Source organism: Sus scrofa, chromosome 13 (assembly GCF_054392235.1).
Source record: "Sus scrofa isolate SSC_HxYL_T2T_F1_AM1 chromosome 13, Sscrofa_HxYL_maternal_Yorkshire_Landrace_v2.0, whole genome shotgun sequence".
NCBI classification, from domain to species: domain Eukaryota; kingdom Metazoa; phylum Chordata; class Mammalia; order Artiodactyla; family Suidae; genus Sus; species Sus scrofa.
This window is the reverse complement of record NC_139395.1, coordinates 147,733,048-147,749,092: the sequence shown is the minus strand read 5'-3', so window position 1 is coordinate 147,749,092 and position 16,045 is coordinate 147,733,048. Positions and strand designations below refer to the sequence as shown.

At 35.4% G+C, this 16,045-nt stretch overlaps 1 protein-coding gene across 50 annotated transcripts in view; it reads right to left on the bottom strand.

Moving 5' to 3' along the window:
- Window positions 1-16,045, bottom strand: part of DLG1 (discs large MAGUK scaffold protein 1) — a 264,467-nt gene that overhangs the window by 92,047 nt on the left and 156,375 nt on the right. For all 50 annotated transcript variants that reach the window (XR_014824577.1, XR_014824579.1, XR_014824580.1 and 47 more), the window contains 2 exons: window positions 6,636-6,756; window positions 1,663-1,819 (listed from right to left, as the gene is read on the bottom strand). Coding sequence is in view for 46 of the 50 variants with exons in the window: in XM_021070093.2 (XP_020925752.1) it covers window positions 1,663-1,819; window positions 6,636-6,756 (278 nt within the window). In the remaining 4 variants the exon portion in view is untranslated. The remainder of the gene's footprint in view (window positions 1-1,662; window positions 1,820-6,635; window positions 6,757-16,045) is intronic.

Sequence of the window (16,045 nt, the reverse complement as noted above, 5' to 3'; positions counted from 1 at the left end):
TCCACTTAGTTAATTTTGGTAGATAATGAGTGGTAAGGCTAAAGTTATTTCCTTCTTTTGTCTATCAATTATAGAAGAGGGTGTTTAAATCTCCAATTGACTGTAGATTTGCCCATTTCTTTCCTTAGTTCCAGCAATTTTTGTTTCATGATTTTTGAACAGATTATTAGGTATATACACACTGAGGACTGATTTTTTTTTTTTTTTGTCATTTTGGGCTGTCCTGTGGCATATGCAGCTCCCAGGCCAGGAATCAGATTGGAGCCACAGTTACCACCTAAGCTGCAGCTGTGGCAATGACGGATGCCTAACTCACTGTGCCGAGGCAGGGATTGAACCCGTTTCCCAGCGGCTCCCAAGATGCTGCCAATCCTGTTGTGCCACAGCAGAAGCTTCTGATTTGTCTTCCTGATGAAAAGATGCTTTTATTATCATGAAATGTCTCAGTAATTTCTGATGACTAATGTCCACCAGACATAGGATTCTAGGTTGACAGTTTTTTCTTTCACCAAGATACTGTTCAATTGCTTTATGCTTTCTAGTATCTCCAGTGAGAAGCAGCTGTCATTTGTATTGTTCCTATATATGTAACATGTTTCTATGTTTGCTTTTAACATGTGCTATTTAAGCACAGCTTTCTAGCACTTTATGATGTATCAAGGTCTGGTTTGCTTTGTAGGTATTCTGCTTTGGATTTGCTGAGCTTCATAGATCTGTGGGTTGATATCTTTCATCAGTTTTGGAAAGTTCTTTGTCATTATGTTTTCAAAGGTTCTGTCTCCTCTTTATTTCCCATAGAGCTTGAATGCTCTGTCTGTTTTTTTTCTTCCCAATTTCTCCCTACCCCCTTCCTTTATGCTGTAGTTTGGAAACTTTCTTTTACCTATATTCAAGTCCACTGATTCTTTTCTATTTTTTTTTTTTTTTTGGGTCTTTTTAGGGCCGTGCCTGTGGCATATGTAAGTCCCCAGGCTAGGGGTCGAATCTGTGCTATAGCTGTCGGCGTACACGACAGCCGCAGCAATGCCAGATCTGAGCCACATCTGAGACCTACACCACCGCTCACGGCAATGCCAGATCCTTGACCCACTGAGCAAGGCCATAGATTGAACCCGAGTCCTCATGGACCCTAGGTTCCAGAGTAAAAATTATTATTACAAGTAAAGAGGGTCATTAGGTAATGATATAAATCTTCCAAGTCATAAATCATAAAGGAATGCCGATTCTAAACTTAGATGCATCTAATGATGTTTTAAAAACATCACTGCCAAGACAAACTGTTAAACTCACCAGATAAACTTAGAAAGTCTCTTTTAGTAATAGATAAGGCAGACAACTAACTGAAGTATAAAGAAGATATGAATCATGCAAGTAACAAGGTTAATAGACATTCAGAAAATTTTGCAATCAACAAATAGAGAATACACACTTTCTTCAAGAATATTTATAAAGACTGACCTCTTACAAGTCAAATTCCAAAAGAAAACCTATTATACAGAATATGTTCTCTGTCAACACTGTAATTCTGCAATTAAGTTGCAAAATGTTAGGAAGACAGTTAAAATACCTCCCATAACTTTAGGACATAAAACCCTAAACTTTTAATCACTAATAGGTCACAGTTAAAATAACAAAAAAACATTACTATGATTAACATCCTACCGATATAATACGATCTCCTTTTCTGAGTTCTCCACTAAGATCAGCAGGTCCTCCAGCCAAAATAAAGGAAATAAATATTCCTTCTCCATCTTCACCTCCTACAATGTTGAAACCAAGTCCTGTCGAGCCACGATGAAGAATAACTTTTCTAGGTTCCCTAAAAATTAAAAAAAATTGAATACCTTAAAATTCTATCAATGAGAATTTCCTGTTGATAAATCATATTACCAAACTATAAAGAAAATTAGATGAAATTTAAAGGTTTTCTAAACCCTGAGGTAAAGAGATTCCTTCTAACCTAGAAATTAAAAGGCAATAATCCTAATTTTACATAAAAGCTAAAAGTTCCTGTTAACAAACTAAAATAAAAAAGAGAAAGCAATGTGGAAATTTAAATAAATGATATATAAAGAGCCTACTCAAAAAAAAAAACCTTTAAAAAAAGTTGATATTGTGCACATTTTACTGCCTATGAAACAGTCACTGCCTTTATTTCTCACATGTTGTAAAAGGCAGATTATCCCTTTTGTCTTAGAGGAAGTAGGCCCCTTCTCCAGTCCCAAGGGGATGAATCATGAATAACTGATGACAGCCACTGCAATCCTATTCCCCTTTGTTAAGAGGACCATATTCTGGCCTCTGAGAAATGAGGGAAAATTTTACTGTCACTTCTTATAGAAAGACAGACCCTAACAAGGACAAAGTATATTCTATCCCAATACAAAACACATCTGTTCTTCTTACCCCCAAGTTACCTCCACGCAAAAGAATGAACTATAAGCTCTCTTTACTGGTTACAATCAAGAGAATCTCAGCAACATCGTGGACATAGGGTTGCTACATAAATGCTGGAACTGCCCCCTCTAGACTTCTTATATAAAATAATTAAATATCTTTATTTCTTACATTCTTCCATTTATCTCTATTTTTTAATCTAAGATGCATCTTTTTTGCACTGGCCCTCAAATTACAACTTCTGAAATTAGAATTCATCTTATCACATAATAATGTTTCACGTTTGCTCCCTGTTATGCATGTTATTTCCACTCTCCCAATTCTCCCTTACCCCCTAAAGGTTTCACTTACGGTGACTATTAGATTGGTTTTGAAATTTGTGAGTTTGTTTTATAAATAAGTCCTTTCATATGACTTTCTAAATTAGATTCCACATATAAGTGATATCATATATGTCTGTCTGATTTACTTCATTCAGTATGATAATCTCTAGATCCACCCATACTGCTGCAAATGGCATTATTTCATTCTTTTTTATGGCTGAATAATATTTCACAGTACACATACAGGAGTTCCTGCTGTGAAATGAATCCAACTAGGAATGATAAGGTTGCGGATTTGATCCGTGGCCTTGCTCAGTGGGTTAAAGATCTGGCGTTGCCGTGAGTTGCGGTATAGGTTGCAGATGTAGCTCAGATCTGGTGTTGCTGTGGCTGTGGTGTAGGCAGCTGTAGCTCTGATTCGACTCCTAGCCTGAGAACCTCCATATTCCATAGGTGCGGCCCTAAAAAAACCCCCCAAAACCAAAATAACCCAAAAAAACCCAGAAGTGGTATTTTCTAGTCATACACAGGTATTCATCTTAACCAGTTTTGTCAGTTCAGCTACAGGATTAAAAAAACTATATTTTCTGGTCAAAAACAGAAAAAATAATATATTGTTTAGGAAATATACATACAAACACATATATGAAGAAAAAAGAATAATAAACCCCAAAGTCAGGAAAGTTAAGTTGGTGGAGCAGTGTAGGAAAAGCAGAGAAGGATCAGGGGCACCAGAGAGGCTTCACTATTGGTGATGTCTTACTTCCTTATTAGATTGTGGCCTCATAGTGTAGGGTTCTTGTAATATGTTAAAATATATGTATGAATTATAATATTGCATTAGCAAATAATAATTTAAGAATACACTGTTCAAATCAAAGAGTATTTCCAGAAGAAAATAAATTCTAATTTTTCAGATAAAAACGTATGAGGAGGGAGTTCCCATCGTGGCTCAGTGGTTAACGAATCCAACTAGGAACCATGAAGTTGCGGGTTTGATCCCTGGCCTTGCTCAGTGGGTTAAGGATCCGGCATTGCTGTGAGCTGTGGTGTAGTTTGCAAAAGCGGCTCAGATCTGGTGATACTGTGGCTCTGGTGTAGGCCAGCGGCTACAGCTCCGATTAGACCCCTAGCCTGGGAACCTCCATATGCCGTGGGAACAGCCTGAGAAATGGCAAAAAGAAAAAAAAAAAAAAAAGAGGAAATGCTCAACATCGTTAGTCATTAGGGAAATGCATCAAGATCACAATGAGATATGTCCCACCTACTATGATGGCCATCAAACAAAACAAAACAGAAAAAATGAGTGTTGATAAGGATTGGAGAAACTGGAATCCTTACACATTGATGGTGGGAAAGTAAAATGGTGTGGCTGCTACAGAAAACAGGAGGTTCTGCATGAACTTAAAGATACTTATCATATGACCCAGAAATTCTGTTTCTAGGTATGTATCCAAAGGAAGTAAAAGCAGGTATGCAAGCAAATACATGCATGCCAAGGTTTATCACAGCATTATTCACCATACCCAAAACATGGAAACAACTCAAGTGTCTTTCAACAGATGAGTGCATAAACAAAAGGCAGTATATACATATGATGGAATATTATTCAGCCATAAACAGGAATGAAGTTCTGATACATGATACACATGGCTCTTAAAAATATTACACTAAGTGAAAAAAGCCAGATACAGAAGGTTAAGTACTGTAAGATTCCATTAAATGAACAATTTAGAATGGACAAATTCATACAGACAAAAGCAGATTAGAGGGAATGACAAGGTTTTGGAAAAAGGTAGTATTGTTGGTTGTGAATGCTATTAATGTCACTGAATTGCAATTTGAAAATGATTATAATAGAAAATTTTATGTTATATATTTTATCATATGTAAGAAAATTTATAATGTAATATAAAAAAATTTCTGAGTTGTACATTTTAAATGCATAAACTATATGGTATATATAAATCATATCTCAATAAGGCTGTTAAAAATGAACTTTAGAATCATTAACTGTTTGTTGGGACTTCTTTTCTTTTTTTTTTAAATTGTTAATATGATATAATTCCTAAAAAATTTCTTAGGGCCAAATTGTAGAGAACTTCTAATGTGAAGTAAAGATTTCTGTACTTCATTATCTGGGCAAAGTAGTAAAATTATCAAAAGGGAGTGATAAAACACACACTATTTTAGGAAGACACATTCAGTAATCAACCATCTGATTTTTATAGAAAATAAAACAGGTAGACCTGTTATGTAATACTATGAAGTCGAAGACAATATTCAATTCAAGAGATATGTATGAAAAAAAGATGGCAACAGCAATTAAGATGTAAATATAACATTTTTTATTTGAAAAACATGCATATTAAAGACTAGATAAGCCATGGGAGTTCCTGTTGTGGCACAGTGCTTAATGAATCTGACTAGGAACCATGAAATTGCAGGTTTGATCCCTGGCCTTGCTCAGTGGGTTAAGGATCCGGCGTTGCCGTGAGCTGTGGTGTGGGTTGCAGACGCAGCTCGGATCCCTCACTGCTGTGGCTCTGGTGTAGGCCGGCAGCTATAGCTCTGATTAGACCCCTAGCCTGGGAACCTCCATGTGCCACGGGAGCGGCCCTAGGAAAGGCAAAAAGACAAAGACTAAATAACCCATTAACTATTTTCTCTTTACTTCTATAAATAGGCACCACTATTAGAAAATAACAGCAATAAAACAGCCATGATAGATCAGTATACCAGCATAACCTAAAGACTAACAGCCTTGAAAATTCATACCATAAAGATATAATAAAACTATTCTTTCTCATAATTTTCAAAGCACAATTACTGAGTACCTATTAAATTAAGTTCTCAGTACTGCTAACTCTTGAAGAAGAGAACCAACATCTCTATCTGATATTCAAGAGATTACTGTCTCTAGTCAGAAGTTGGACAACTAAAGAAGAATTACAACTGTAAAGGTTCAAAAATAACAATGCTAACAATAATGCATTTAATAAAAACATAAAATGAGATTAACTGGCATACATTTAACATTAAATGCTCAATTAATACTAAATACTCTTACAAAATTTACTTCTACAAAAATTATAAAGTGTATAGTGATCTTATTACTATATTGAACAATATGTAGAAGATCTAAAATTTTTTTTTTTTGTCTTTTGTCTTTTTTAGGGCCACACCCACGGCATATGGAGGTTTCCAGGCTAGGGGTCCAATTGGAGCTATATCTGCCGGCCTGTACCAGAGCCACAGTATCACCAGATCTAAGCCTCGTCTGCGACCTACACCACAGCTCATGGCAATGCCGGATCCTTAACCCACTGAGCAAGGCCAGGGATGGAACCCACAACCTCATGGTTCTTAGTCGGATTCGTTTCCACTACGCCATGACAGGAACTCCTAAAATATTTTTTCATTTATTTTTCCCTCACTTAGATAAGAGTTTCTTGGGAATATAAAGGCAATCTACAAATTTTATTGAGGTAATACTTTTAGATGAAAGTAAACTTTAGGTGTCAGAATATCAAGGATATATCAAATAAAGAAAATTCTGAATATGAATCAAGTAACTTTCAAAATATTTTATGGTATATATTAGAAAATGAATGTAAGAAAAGCTATCATTTTATATTGTTAATTTAGTTTTACCTAAGCTATTTTCTAAGGATAATTTACCAATCCTTTAAAAAAAATAGCAACATTAAAAAAAAGAGCAGTGATTTATTTATAATACAAAATATTTTTACACTTCAGGTGCTTCAATGAAGGCCTACAATGAAAAAAATTAAGGTTTAGGTTCTGTTAAAATAAAATTACATAGTCCTGAAAACTGTGACTATCCTACCTGGCTGATTATAACTCTACTAATAGTTGGCTTTATGTAAGAGGGATGAATGTTCAGTTCCCCACCTTGTAATTTCATCATCTCCAAGCACTGCTTTCGAAACAGGAGAGTATCTGTTTGGTGATGCTGGTGGCTGGCCCAAGTAGGAAGGTGGGCTAACATGGTTATCAACAGGCTGAGAAGAAGCTTCAAAATAAAGTAAGTAAAAAACACTTGAAAAAGGAAACAAGACATTCAGTATCACATTTGTGAATTATCAATTTCAAAGTTAGTTAATGTATAATTCATATTTACTCATTTATATAAGAGGACTTGGTAGAGAAAATTTATTAGGTAAAAAAATTAGAGAAGCAGGTTCCCAAGTAAAAACTAGTTTAGAAATTCAGATCAGTTAAGCAAACTTATTCCATTTGGTTTCTTTTGAAAAAAACAGAACTAAAAGGAGTTTTACATTAATAGATTTGCACAATGAAGTCCAAGAAAGGTTACTTAAAAGACTGTCAAAGAGAAGACTGAGTTAAATCAACCTTAAATAAGTATACTTTTCTAAGTTATTTTGCAGATTACTATTTTTAGAAAGTACATACAGCTGATCCTTGAACAACATGGGGGTTAGAAGCACCAAGAGCCCAAGCAGTTAAAAATCCACATATACCTTTATGGTTGGGCCTCTATATCCATGGTTCTGCATCCACAGATTCAGCTAACTGCAGATCTGTAGTATGTAGTGGAAAAAATCTGCATATAAATGGACCTGCATAGTTCAAACCCATGTTGTTCAATGAGCAACTATATACTCAAAATCTGATTTGAATAACAAAAACCAAAAGCTTAAAAATAGGTGCAAAAAGACTATGCTTGACAGTTTTAAAATAAACTGAGGGACTTCTAGGTTCCAGTGTGGCATATAAGAAGCTTTGAGTCATTACTCTTTCCTAAAAACAACGAAAAAGCTGAACAAACTGAAAAATATTAACCACCCTTCTTAGATCGTTAAGAGAGGACACAGGGCAAAACACGCTCTCCGAATTAGAGACTGATAGATGAATACAGAGAATCACAACTTGCCAGAGCAGAAAACTTCTCTGGGAACTAATGTGGGGTAGAATAATCTGACAAACTGTTGGAGGCTCAGTGTGGATAGCTTTGAGAGTCAAAAACTCCAGGGGGACCCAGTCATCAGGGACTACAAACTTTTGTTAGTTTTACCTCCTGGGTATCTTCCAGGCTCTCACAGTGAATACTGGAGAAAAATCACCTCATACTCCAGGCAGGAGGAGGGGAAAAGGAACCATTCTGAAATAATAAGAGCATTTTGTTTTTCTAACAGAGTCTGCCCTCAGGATAAACTATTTAACCAGAGCCTCTCACCTCCTAGGGTTTTGTCAGAGCCCAACTGACCTGGAGGAAGGAAAATAACCAACTCTAGCCCATTCTAGCCACCCTGTCCTAACAGAGCAGAAGAAGAGAGAATGCTGAGAAGCACTATAAAGTTTACATTTCAGAGGCACAAGCTCACTAAGAGACTGAGACTTCATCATGGGACTATATAACACCTCTCCCACCCTAACACCTTATCACCATATTACTAAAGGACTATTTACAGGAGTTCCTTTTACTCATACATCATGTCTGGCTATCAAAGAAAAACTACAAAACATGCTAAAAGGCAAAAACACAGTTTGAAGAGACAGAGCAAGCATAAGAACCTGACATATATGACATTGATGTTGGACTTGTCCGACCAGGAATTTAAAACAATAATGATAAATATGCTAATGGCTCTAATGGATACGCAGATAGTAAGCAAGAACAGATGGGCAATATAAGATGAGAGATGGAAAGTCTAAGAAAGAAATGAAAAGAAATACTAGAGATCAAAAACACTGTAACAGAAATGAAGAATGTCTTTGATGGGCTTACTTAGCAGTCTGGACATGGCTGAGGAAAGAAGCTCTGAGCTTGAAGATATCTCAATAGCAACTTCTAAAACTGAAAAGCAGAGAGAAAAAAATGACTAAGGGAAAAAAAAGAAACAGAACAGAGTACCCAAGTAACAGAACTACAAGAAGTGTAACATACGTATAATGGGAATACCAAAAGGAGGAGAGAAAGAAATAGAAGAAATATTTGAAATAAAAATAAGAATTTCCCCCAGTTAACATCAGATACCAAACCATAGATTTAAGAAGCTCAGAGAACACTAAACAGGAAAATGCAAAGAAGTTACACCTAAGAAAACCTTTTCCAAATTACAGGAAAAAAAAAAAAAGGAGGGGGGGGAGAGGAGGGAGAGAAGCCTTAAAATTAACCATGGGGGGAAAAAAACCTCAATGAAGTAAGAATTACTTCTGACTTCTCCTCAGAAACCATCCAAATAAGACAATGGAATGTTAGTGTTAAGAGAAAAAAACCCACCTTACCCTGTGAAGTTATCCTTCAAAAGTGCAGAGGAAATAAAGACTCTTACGCAAACAAAAACTGAAAGAATTTATTGCTAGGAGACCTGCCTTTAGAAATGTTAGAAGTTCTCTAGAGAGTAGGAAAGTTTGTAAGTTAGAAACTCAGTTATATAGAAAAAAGTCGAGAGCATCAAAGAAAGAATAAGTAAAGGTAGGAAAAAACTTATTTTTCCAATTCTTGATTAATCAAACTACATTTTGTTCAAAATAATAGCAATACTGTATTCAACTATGTTGTTCATGTGTGTGTGTGTGTGTGCTTATGTATAAGTGAAATGAATGTCAGCAATGATACAAGGGATGGGATGGAGGAATTAGGTATTTTTTGTTATTATAAGGAACTCACAAAGCTGTACTTTTACAAGAAAGTGGAATTAGGTTAGTTGTATGTGTATACTGCAAACTCTAGGGCAATCACTATAAAAAGTAAAAGAGAATGTAAGTAATACACTAAGAAAGGAGAATATATAGAATCATAAAAAAATGCTTAATTAAAACCATGAAAGGCAGGAAAATAATGGATGATAAATATAGGAACAAAGGACAAGTGAAATAGATAGGAAAGAGCAGCAAATGTCATAGACATTAATCCAACTACATCAATAATCACATCAATGGTCTAAATGAACCAATTAGAAGACAGATATTGTCAGAGTGGATCAAAAAACTAGAACTAACTACATACTGTCTATAAGAAAGCCACTTTAATCAGAGAGAAAAGACTTGGAAGTAAGGAAAATTATAAGGGTTAAAGAAAAGCATTATTTAATGATAAAGCAGTCAATTCTCCAAGAAGACATAACAATCCTTAACATCTATATATCTAACTATAGTGTGTCAAACTACATGAAGCCAAAATGGACAAGATGAAAAGGAGAAATAGATTTAATCCACACGTCTTTATCAGAAATGAGTATATGTAGCAGGCAGAAAATCAAGAAGGATACCGTTGAACTCAATAACATCACCTAATCGACCGTATATGATGAACACCTACAGACTACTTCATCCAGCAACAGCAGAACACTCCCATGTAACAGTCACCATATAAGACCATGTCCTGGGCTATAAAATACATTTAGTAATCAATAACAAAACGATAGTTAAAAAATCCCCAAATATGTGGAGATTAAATAACACACTCCTAAATAATACTTGAGTCAAGGAAGAAATCTCCAGAGAAATTAAAAAATGTTTTGAACTGAAGGAAAATAAAAACATAACTTATCAAGATTTGTGGGATGCAGCAAAAGCAGTGCTTACAGGGAAATTCATAATTCTGAATGCCTATATTAAAAAGGAAGAAAGATCTAAGTTAAAATTTTAGCTTCCACTTTATAAAACTAGAAAAAGAATAAATTAAATTCAAAGAAAGCAGAAGCAAAAAACAAACAAACAAACAAAAACAGCAAAAATCAATGAAATTGAAAATGGGAAATCAACAGATAAAAATCAACAAGCCTCTAGCCAGGCTAACTAAGAAAAAAAAAGAGAAGACAGAAATGAAAGAGGGCACATCACTGCAGATTCCACAGACATAAAAAGAATAATAAAGAAATACTATGAACAACTCTATGGCCACAGATTTGATAACCTAGATGAAATGGACCAATTCCTTTAAAGACACAATCAGCCAAAACTCACAAAAAAGAAACTATCTGAACAAGCCTATATATATTAAGGAAATTGAATCAATAATTGATAACCTTCCAAAAGGAAAGCATCAGGCCCAGATGGGTTCAGTAGTAAGTTCTAACAAATATTTAAGAAGGAAATTCTCTAAAATACCAATTCTCTAAAATCTCTTCCAGCAGCAAGAAGCCAAGGTAATACTTCCTAACTCATTCTATGTGGCCAGCATTATCCCAACAAAACCAGACAGAGAAATCACAAAGAAAAATCCTACAGAACACTCTCTCTCATGAACACAGATGGAAAAATCCTCAAAAAAAAAAAAAAAATCAGCAAGTCAAATACAACAATGTATAAAAAGAATTATATACAACAAGCATTTGGGATTCATCCCACGGATGCAAGGCTAATTCAACATTCAGAAAACAGTATGATACATCACACCAACAGGCTAAAGAAAGGTCACATAATCATTTCAACAGATGCAGAAAAAGCATTTGATAAAATTCAGTATCAATTTAAAATAAAAACTCTGTTAACTAGGAATAAGGGGGTGTCATCAATCTGATAAGGAATATCCTACACCTAATATGACACTTAAGAAGCTTGAAGCTTTACCACCAAAATAAGGAGCAACTAAGGGATGTCTTAGCTAATGCATTAAGGCAGGGGAAAAAAGATACACTGAGAAAGAAGCAATACTATTGTCTTTACACATGTCATGATCATCTATACAGAAAATCTGAAAGAACTGACAAAAAAACTCATGGAATTAATAAATAGCAAGGTTGTAAGATACAAGGTTAATACATAAAAACTGACCACTTTCCTATATACCAGCAATGAACAAGTGGAATTAAATTAAAACCACAATACCATTTACATTAGTACTCCCGTATATCATTTAGGTATATTTTTATCATTTAGGTATATTTTGGTATATATACTAGGTATAAATCTAACAAAACATATAAAAGATGTGAGAAAAACTACAATATTTTGATGAAAGAGATCAAAGAAGAACTAAATAGATATTCGAAGTTCATGGATAGGAAGCCTCAATATTGTCAAGATACTTGTTCTTCCCAACTTGATCTACAATTCAACACAACCCTGATCAAAATACCATCAAGTTATTTGTGGATATTGTCAAAATGATTCTAAAGTTTACATGGAAAGGCAAAATACCTAGGATAGCCAACACAATATTGAAGCAGAACAAAGTTGGAGGGCTGATACTCCTTGCGTTCAAGATTTCCTAAAAAGTTACAGTAACCAAGACAGTGTGATATTGGCATAAGAAAAGAAAAGCAGATCAATGGAACATAATGGAAAACCCAGGAACAGACCCATATATTGTCAACTGATCTTTGATAAAAGAGCACAAGCAATACAACAGAGCAAAGACAGTCTTGAATTTCAACAGATGTTGCTAGAACTGGACATCCATATGTGAAAAAAGAATCTAGATACAAACCTTATGTAAATTAACTCAAAATGGATCACAGACGTAGTAAAACCTCAAACTCTAAAGATCCTAGAAGATAACAGGAGAAAATCTAGATGACCTTTGGTTTGGCAATACTTTTTTAGATACATCACCAAAGGCATGATCCATGAAAAAAATTGGCAGGGTAGACTTTTATAAAATTAAACATTCTGGCTCTGTGGAAGACACTGTCTAGAGAATGAAAAGGCAAACCATAGACTGGAAGAAAATATCTGCAAAAAACAAATGTGATAAAGGACTGATAACCAAAATATACAAAGAACTCTGAAATTCAGCAAGACAATACACATTCCAATTTAAAAGTGTGCCCTAAGCTCTTGACATACACCTCACCAAAGAAGATACACAGATGGCAAACAAGTATATGAACAGATACCACACATCATACATCATCAAGAAAATGCTAATCAATACAACTATTAGAAAGGCCAAAATACAGAACACTGATAACACCAAATGCTTGTGAGGATGAAAAGCAACCGGAACTGTCTGTCATACATTGCTTGTGGGAATGAATAATGCTACCGTGCAAGACAGTTTGGCAGTTTCTTATAAACATGTTCTTACCATATGATCTAGCAATTGTTCTCCTTGGTTATTTATCCAAAGGAGTCAAAAATTTATGTCCACACTAAACCCTGCTCACATATGTTTATAGCTAATTGACAAAACTTACAAGAAAACAAGATGTTTTTCTACAGGTGAATGGACAAATAAACTGTGTTACATCCAGCATAAAAAGAGGATCTACCAAGCCATGAAAAGATATGGTGCAAACTTAGATGCATATGACTACAGAAAAGGAGTTAAGGTTTTTAAAGGCCACATATGATTCCAACCATACCACATTTTGGAAAAGGCAAAACTATGAAGGCTGTAAAAAGATCAATGGTTGCTTGAGGTTAGAGGGGAGCGAGGGATGAATAGGCATAGCATAGGATTTTTAGGGTAGTGATACTACTCTGTATACTACTCATAGTTTTATACAGCTGTCCAAACCTATGGTATGTATAACATCAAGAATGAACCCTAAGAATGAACCCTAATGTATATACTATAGGTTTTGAGTAATAATGTGGCAACATAGGGTCATCAATTGTTACCAAATGTATCACTCTGGTAGGAGATACTGATAATAGGAAAGGCTATGCAGGTGGAACACTTCTTCTTCTTCTTCTTCTTTTTTTTTTTTTTTGTCTTTTGTCTTTTTAGGGCTGTACCATGGCATATGGAGGTTCCCAGGCTAAGGGTCTAATAGGAGCTACAGATGCTGGCCTACGCCGGAACCACAGCAACGCCAGATCCAAGGTGCATCTGAGACCTTACACCACAGCTCACAGCAACACTGGATCCTTAACCCACTGAGCGAGGCCAGGGATTGAACCTGCAACCTCAAGGTTCCTAGTTGGATTTGTTTCTGTTGTATCACGATAGGAACTCCAGGAACACTTCTGTACCTTTGCTTAATTTTCCTGTGAACCTAAAATTGCTCTAAAATAGGAAGTCTCCTTTTAAAAAAAGGATATGCCCTGACACTAGCTAAGATGTGTCAACTCAATTTGTAATTATTCTTTCTAATGCACCCATAAATGGATGGAAATCTGGTAAAAAAAAATAAAATTAAGCAAAAATTATTTATTGGTTCATTTCAGTAATAATAAACATCATAGGTAAGTTATAATTCTAGCAAGAGCTTAGAAAAGAAAATTATAAAGCTATTCCTGACCCAGGTAAGCTGACCCAACACATTGGTAATCCTGACCCAATACATTTCAACTGTAACTTCTGAAAGCATCAACATTTGAATTATTTACATTATTACTAAAACACAGAGAAAATAGTATTTAACTTTCTTGATGCATTAACTATGATAAAGTTACAAAGCATTTCAAAATCTAGCTGTAATATTATTCAACCATTGGCCTCTTCTTGCATTACATTATCAAATGCCTTCTATGCACAAGGCACTAAAATACACATTGGGAATACACAAATGCATGGATCATTATTTCAAAATACTACAGTGGCCAGAGGGGTAACACATATGAGTGAAGTAACCTGAGTGAAAGACAACAGGTAATGATCGGGAACTATGGTGTACTAGAAAGAACGTATGCTCTATCAAAAGGAGACAGCATCTATACATCTCTCTCTCTCTATACTCATATAGAAAGGACAAAGTCTGTAATGTTTATTGATAGTTCAGGGTTTAGAAGTCTGGTATATTTTTGATTTTATAGATCTACAGTGTCCAACAGCAACTGTTTCTTGTCCAGTTCATATATAAGATGTTCTTTGCATTTGAGCCATAGGACTTTCTATCAGTGGCTCTAGAGTTCTAAAGTCCAAAGTCTTTCGTGGGTGAAATGCAAGATTATCTGTGTTTTTCAAGGGAAGTGGCATGTTGCTGTAAAGCAACAGACATTCATGTGAACTACTATAATCAGCGGCCTTTTAAACTCGAGTTTACTAATTATTGACTCAGATATCTTTGCTGCATTAAGTTTGGCTGAAACAAACAAAAAAACCCACAACTGGACAAATCAGAAAATGTATTTTTCCTCTACCATATCCAGACTGTGTCTTTATTCAATGGCCCTTTTCTGAAGGAGTCATTCTCACATGTAAGGCACAGTATCTCACATGACAGCAACTAAAAATTAATGTTCCTGTTGAAGAAATGACAGGCTACAGTATGATCAGATAAAACAATGCTATCTCCTATACCCAAAACCCTAAGTAAAAAGCTTCCTCAGAGAACTACAAAACAAGAGAGCCAAATTTATTGTCCTTAGGTATCAAGATTAATGACCCAAACTCTTCAAAGTTTTGGAGAGATACAAGAGGAAGAGCCTAAAGTAAAAGTAGGAGATCGGTGGCCAAATCAGAATTTTAACAAGGCCTTCCAGCTGAAGACAATATAAATTAAAAGTAAAAAGACATGTAATATAAATTAAAAGTAAAAAGACATGCAAAGACATGTAATTTATTTATTTATTTGGTCTTTTTGCTATTTCTTGGGCCGCTCCCGCGGTATATGGAGGTTCCCAGGCTAGGGGTCCAATCGGAGCTGTAGCCACCAGCCTACGCCAGAGCCACAGCAACGCAGGATCTGAGCCGCGTCTGCAACCTATACCACAGCTCACGGCAACGCCGGATCGTTAACCGACTGAGCAAGCGCAGGGACTGAACCTGCAACCTCATGGTTCCTAGTCGGATTCGTTAACCACTGCGCCACGACGGGAACTCCAGTATGAGCATTTTAATGTCATCAAAGAAACTATGTTCTCTGTAAGACTGAATGAACTTTTTTCTTCTCAGTAACCTACTTTTATTCCTAGTCTCATATTTTAGCTATTATCCATATTTTGATTACAACTGCAAGAATGTGACCTCATCTGCGCTTTATGGTCATGACTTAAACTGTAATTCTGTGCTTTTCTCTAGTCATGTTTTGCTTCTTAGGGAGCAGAAATAGATACAGACAGTAGGTTGAAACAGGGTTGGGATTCTGGCAGTCAAGATGGAGAGAGCAATTAAGTAGAAGATATATGCAATGAAATGAATATTATGACAAATCATGGAGGCTAAGTTTAAAAAAAAAAATTAGGTAAGTAGAAATACAAGGGAACAACCAAGTGATGGTATCAAGTGACAAAGTCAAAATGAATATGAACTGTCAGGAGTAAATAAACTGATGGATGTAGTCAGAGAATGGGATGATTCAAATCAAGATTCTGAAGGCAGTGAAGGTACTGACAATGTTAAAATCTAAATCATTATCTTGGAAGCAAGTATCTGAGTTAGAGTGGAAGGCAGGATAGTTAGAAAGAGATCAAGAAACAAAGAAGCCAGGTTGTTGAATAAATCA